Raw genomic sequence first — 6258 nt, 5'->3', positions numbered from 1 at the left:
GTTTATACCTGGAGCTAACATGTGTCCTGATCTTTTCCACATTCCGATTGTGCCCACACAGATTAGACAATTAAAATAACAGATTGTGATCTAGGCCCGGTTTCCCGAGAGCAATGGAATTTAGGCTTACGAGTGTTGAACGATGCAGCTTTCCTACAACGGCCGAAGATGTATTATGCGTTTCCCAAAACACCACGCAGAGAGACGTCGTTGGAGCATGTGACAATACTGCTAGGATCGAAAGAAAGGCAGCTCTGCTCTCGGATCAGCTTTCTCCATTCAAATCTTTCATAAAAAATTATTTGGCAAGGCAAAAAAGCATTAACGACACACTTAGCTGTTCTACAAGTGGTCCGAGGCAGGTGTTAGATTGCGAGCGTTTTTTGAAGTGCAACGTTAATGATGATTGTCTTGGGAAACCGCTCAGATTTAACAACGCTCCCACAAAGGTTGTAATGATGAACTTAGCCTTAAGATCCCCGGGACCACCCATACACAAAAATGTATGCACGCATGACTAAGTCGCTTTGGATAAAAGCGTCTGCTAAATGGCATATTATTATTATAAGATGCTTTTAGGAAACTGGGCCCAGGTCTTCCTGAGGATGCGTTGTAATGTATCTAGATATCTTACAAGTGTAAACTGATCTGGATTATCAAACCATTTAAATCGTCCCCGACAGGACGGCACCATTGACTCGAGGCATGTTCCTTAACATAAAATAAAAATGTGCATTCTGCTGAAATATACCCTTTTTGAAAAAAGGGATTGGCAAGATTAGAACCTGTGACCATCCGGTCCCTTTCCCAGTGCCTAGTCCACTGTGCCAGTAGGGGGAAGGGTACTAGCCTTGTTTTTTCACATATATAAAGCTGTTCAGTCAGAAAGTTAGGAGGTTAATTTGATTAGTTAAGATAGTTGGGTAAGGTTGGAAAACGAAAGTCACAACTGGGATTCGAACTGGCAACCTTGCGGGTCACAAACTGTGTTTACCTCCCTAAAAGGCCTTTTTTTTATTTGACTCACCTGTTACTCCGCCCACTGACATGTCACAGCTTTGCCCACTGAGCGTTCATCGAACCAATCAATTTGTCCACAACTACCTCCGGAGGAGGATCACAGATAGTTATTATAATTGTCTACACCTGTCTAAATATGTGGGCCCAATCAGAATATGGACAGGATCAGGACACATTAGCACCAGGTATAAACGGGGCTAAAGAGAAAACATTTTACATTCATTTTCTCAGCTGTTCCTCTGATCACTGAGTCCATAATAAAAAGTCATGAATATTTAGGTTACTCATTTTTTTATTATACATTTTGTATTTTTGTAAATGTATTTTAAAAAATTGGAAGAAAAAGCTTGCTACATTGTTTTAATCAATCCGACCCAGTAACATCATCCATTCCTCTGCAGGTATGTTTTGAAACCTTCATGAAGAGAAATTATAAATTAATAAATTAAGAGATACAGAGGGGGCAGGAGAAGAGGTAAAAGGGTGTCAAGCTCATACCATCTCAGCAGCATCTAAGCATGTCATCATCTCAGGGATGCAAAGGGTGAGTTAGTGGAGCCAGTCTCTCAGTTCATCTCCATCTCCCCAATGCAAAGTACTCCTGTTTCTACTAAGGAACATACACATAAAAGTATCATCCCTGCATTTCTGTGCATATCCATCAAAACTACAGCAACAACTTTGAGGGAGAAAATTGTAAAATGGAGAAAAAAAATCGAAATAAATAGGCGTTGACAGCCATCGTTCTCAATGTTCTGGGTGCAACCGAGGGCAACCCTGGATTTACAACAACATGGCGGCAAGTCTCCGAGATCGAGAGAGAGAGAGGAAGCTGCAAAGCTGTCAGTGTCTCTTCTTCACAAGTTGCAGTGCGGCCAGAGATTCCCAGCCTTGCGGCCCTCTCCCAGTCCCCAGCCAGCCAGCCAGGGAGCGCTATGCCGGTCTGTGCTGCTCTGCTCTGCTCTTCGTCCTTCCAACCTTAGTTGATCTTGTCCTGGAATATGTACAGGTTGTTGGTGGCGGCCACGGCGATGATGTTCTCAGAGGGGTGCCAGGCAGTGTGCAGGATCTTCTTGCTGAAATCCAGGCTGTCCACACTGATCTCATCCTTGCGTCTCTTGCCTCCCACACACACCTTCCTGGGCTTCAGGATGGCCCGGGGCTTGCTGTTCTCCCTCGACGCCTCCAGGGTCACGTCACGCTTGGTGTTGCGGTCAAACATGCGGAAGAAGTTGTTGTAGGAGCCGGTCATGATCACACTGTGGAGAGATTGGAGGGGAGAAAGTGATGATGCTGCAACACATCAATCCCATTCATCCAACCTTATCTATTGATACACTGATGTAATGTATGAAGAGCTCCAGTCACACCAATCCTAATACAGTGGCTGTCACTGACCTGTCAGACCCGTTCCAGACACATTCAAACTTGTCGAAGATGCAGTCATTCTCATACAGGGAGCACAGCTTACTCCTCAGGTAGTCATGCACCTGGAAGAGAGAAAAAGGGAAAATAAATTGAGATGTATTTTCCAGAACCATATGTTTCGATATATCTATGGCTCTGGTATTTTCCATTGCATTTTTCTGTTTTATACCCAGCGATATTAAGAAATGTTCAGAACGATGTATGATCTACAGTGTATCAAGGTGTCCATAACAAGCTTGACACATACAGAAAAGTGTATGTGTTGTAATGAGAGGTATACTCTACCTGGTAGGTCTCCAGAGGTTTGCTCTCCATGTTGAGGTCCCACACTTTGACAGTGAGGTAGTCCCGTGTCATCAGGTAGCGCCCGCTGTGGCTGAACTTGACATCTGAGATGGAGGAGATGATCTCAGAGAAGAAAGAGCGGTTACTGGGGTCCTCTGGCTCCTCAAAGACTGCAGGGGGAACAGACAGAGGAACGAGCTGTGTTAACATCTGGCCGATAAGCAACTCTCTGGCTTACAGCTTCAGTTGATTGATGAATCACTTTCACACTGCACCAGCTACTTTAAGCCATTAGCTGGCTCTTCTAAACAACCGCTAAATATGAACCAGGAAAAAGAGAGAAATAATACATCTCACTGATAAATATTTGCTAAACAGAAAACCATTTCTCATGTTAGCAGACATGTATTTCTCAGTAAAAAAGTAATTAACATAGTCATATTTTGCAATGCAAACACATCATTAATAATTGATTATTCACTTCTGGGAATTCATCATCTCTCTTTCCTATTTTATGAGTCGATCCACTTGGGCCACTCAAACAGGCTGATAATTGATTTGAAATGCAAATGCAGCTTTCAACAGTCAATAATTGAATACTGTGAGCTTATTTAAGATATTAAACATAAGATATATGTGCCAATAATGGATTTTATAATATGGCTGTTCTCACTGCATAACCTCCTGTCTGTCTATGATCTGTCAATATGCTCATCCTGGTGAAAACGGATGATTTGGGGCTCAGGGACAGAGCCTTGACTGACCTTGAAACATCTATCACTGTGTGTTTGGATCAACTCAGAGCCATGGAGGAATACACACTGGATCCTGTGGACTTTCTGGTCCACCATTTACAAAGAACTTAGTACATGGAAAAATGCCAAAAAAACAACAGGACGGGAAAAAATCTATAAAATCCCCCTTGACATCATAGTGCTCTCTGTTTTCTTCCATTTCCACTTCAGCAACCTTATTTTCCAATAATATCTCACAGATAAATGTCCACCTGCAGCTTAGTTAAGTTCAACAAAATGTAGCATGCAATAAATTAATTTACCAACAACTGTGCCAGGATCCCATCATACAAATACTAATTATCACTGTGCAGTAAATGACTAACAATTAGTGGCACAGTAGCTATTAGAAAGGAGTAGAGAGACTGTTATAGAGGTATAGGGGCTTCCGAACTTACAATAGCCTCAGTGCTTAAGGCTAACAGTTTTTCCTGATCATGTGACCTGACGACCTATGACAACTCAGCCCAGAGCTTTTCCTAGGCAACTCATGTGGTCAGGAAAACCCCCTGGCCCTTATCATGGAGCCTGCTGACAATATACAGTATATGAGTGGTTTGGGGTGCGGCAGAGGCAGCCTTACATTTGGAGTGGTTGTCACACAGTGCTGAGGCCCTCATGTCACACAGGCGGATGGAGCCCTTGCTGCTGCTGTAGACAAAGGTGTTACACTGGTTGGGATGGAACTCCGCTGCTGTGATCACCTCTGTCAGCTCCTCCATATTAGCCGGCTTGATGTCCACAATGTCTGAGGTGGGGGGGGGGGGGGGTAAAGGAACTCAACCATATAGAGGAGTACTGATGCAATTCACAGCTTACAGTTTGAGACTTTAATGGGTTGCTATGGGATGTCCCTTCCTTCTCTTGTCAAATAGTTACTTCAGAGGTTGCCAGAGTAAGCACAAAAAAATGAAAAGAAAAAACAGCGTGAGGAAAAAAGAAGACTTAAAACAAGCAGAAAGCAGCACTGGTCCAGAAGAGGGAAATGACAGCAGATCCATCACACAGAGAGAGAGAGAGAGGAGATGAGAGCTGAGGAGGGAGGTTGACCAGCCAGTAACACTGTGATTGATAGAGTATAGAGGCTCTGTAAATAAGAAGCTCAATATGTGCCCAGGGCCCCAAAGCTCAGCCATCCATTCTGCTGTCCACAGGGCATCTCATCTGTGATCTGCAGAGAACCCCAAAGTGGAAATCATTGTTGATCAATGGGGATGTGCTCCTGTTTAAATATGACCTCATTGGATTCTCTCTGACACACACCTGGGATGGGATGCAGATGACTGCTGGACAGACAGACAGGCACCAGATAAAGGGTAATGGCCAGAGTGACAGAGAGGCAGACATATGAAGACCCAGGGGGGATATAGACAGAGACACCAGCAGCTTGCTAATTGCTATCTACCAAGTGTAAATATCAACCAAGCTGTTAGCTCAAATTGCCTTCCATTTAAAGGAACAGTGGAAGTCTATGAGTGTTCTGTTTAGAGGAAGATCTGATCAAGTGGGTTTGTAGGCACACTGGCATCAGCAATTTCATACGTTGAGCCATATGGATCTATATACTTTCATAGTCAGCAACATAATTGGGAGAAAATGTAATGTGTCATTCTTAACTTAAGCCTGGTTTTATCGCACTGATTTATAACCAAGATGATGCAAACCTGACTGGTCTAGCTACATTATGCCGACTCACATTCTCACAGTAAGAATTTGATAGGACACACTAAATTATATTGCATACAAGAGCTTTAAACTGCTGTAAACTGAATACCTTTTTTATTCCTCATGAAAATGAGAAATAATGCAATTCAGAATTAATAGTATACACTACCAGTCAAAAGTTTGGACACACCTACTAACTCAAGGGTTTTTCTTTATTTTTACTATTTTTTACATTGTAAAATAATAGTGAAGACATCAAAAGTATGAAATAACACATATGGAATCATGTAGTAACCAAAAAAGTGTTAAACAAATCAAAATATATTTTATATTTGAGATTCTTCAAATAGCCACCCTTTGCCTTGATGACAGCTTTGCACACTCTTGGCATTCTCTCAACCAGCTTCATGAGGTAGTCACCTGGAATGTATTTCAATTAACAGGTGTGCCTTCTTAAAAGTTAATTTGTGGAATTTCTTTCCTTCTTAATGCATTTGAGCCAATCAGTTAGGTAGGGGGGGTATACAGAAGATAGCCCTATTTGGTAAAGACCAAGTCCATATTATGGCAAGAACAGCTCAAATAAGCAAAGAGAAACGACATGAAGGTCAGTCAATACGAAACTTTGAAAGTTTCTTCCAGTGCAGTCGCAAAAACCTCAGAAATTGCAGTCCAAATAAATGCTTCACAGAGTTCAAGTAACTGACACCTCAACATCAACTGTTCAGAGGGGACTGTGTGAAACAGGCCTTCATGGTCGAATTGCTGCAAAGAACCCACTACTAAAAGACACCAAAAAGAAGAAGAGACCTGCTTGGGCAAAGAAACACGACCAATGGACATTAGACCAGTGGAAATTTGTCCTTTGGTCTGAAGTCCAAATTTGAGATTTTTGGTTCAAACCGCTGTGTCTTTGTGAGACGCAGTGTGGGTGAACGGATTATCTCTGCCTGTGTAGTTCCCACCATAAAGCATGGAGGAGGAGGTGTTATGGTGTGGGGGAGCTTTGCTGGTGACACTGTCTGTGATTTATTTAGAATTCAAGGCACACTTAACCAGCATGGCT

At 42.5% G+C, this 6258-nt stretch overlaps 1 protein-coding gene across 2 annotated transcripts in view; it reads right to left on the bottom strand.

Annotated features, from left to right (window-relative positions):
* Window positions 1–1297: 1297 nt before the first annotated feature.
* Window positions 1298–6258, bottom strand: part of ppp2r2bb (protein phosphatase 2, regulatory subunit B, beta b) — a 93682-nt gene continuing 88721 nt past the window's right edge. Inside the window, exons 6-9 of one of the 2 annotated variants that reach the window (XM_084170980.1) lie at window positions 4111–4275; window positions 2734–2903; window positions 2419–2510; window positions 1298–2279 (exon numbers count right to left, since the gene is read on the bottom strand). In XM_084170980.1, the coding sequence (XP_084027106.1) occupies window positions 2000–2279; window positions 2419–2510; window positions 2734–2903; window positions 4111–4275 (707 nt within the window). In that variant the 3' untranslated portion in view covers window positions 1298–1999. The remainder of the gene's footprint in view (window positions 2280–2418; window positions 2511–2733; window positions 2904–4110; window positions 4276–6258) is intronic. The other variant, XM_084170981.1, reaches the window with a different exon arrangement.

This window comes from Coregonus lavaretus (genome assembly GCF_964263955.1).
Source record: "Coregonus lavaretus genome assembly, chromosome: 10".
In the NCBI taxonomy this organism is placed as follows: domain Eukaryota; kingdom Metazoa; phylum Chordata; class Actinopteri; order Salmoniformes; family Salmonidae; genus Coregonus; species Coregonus lavaretus.
Note: the sequence above shows the minus strand (reverse complement) of the source record. Positions and strands in the feature narration are given on the sequence as shown.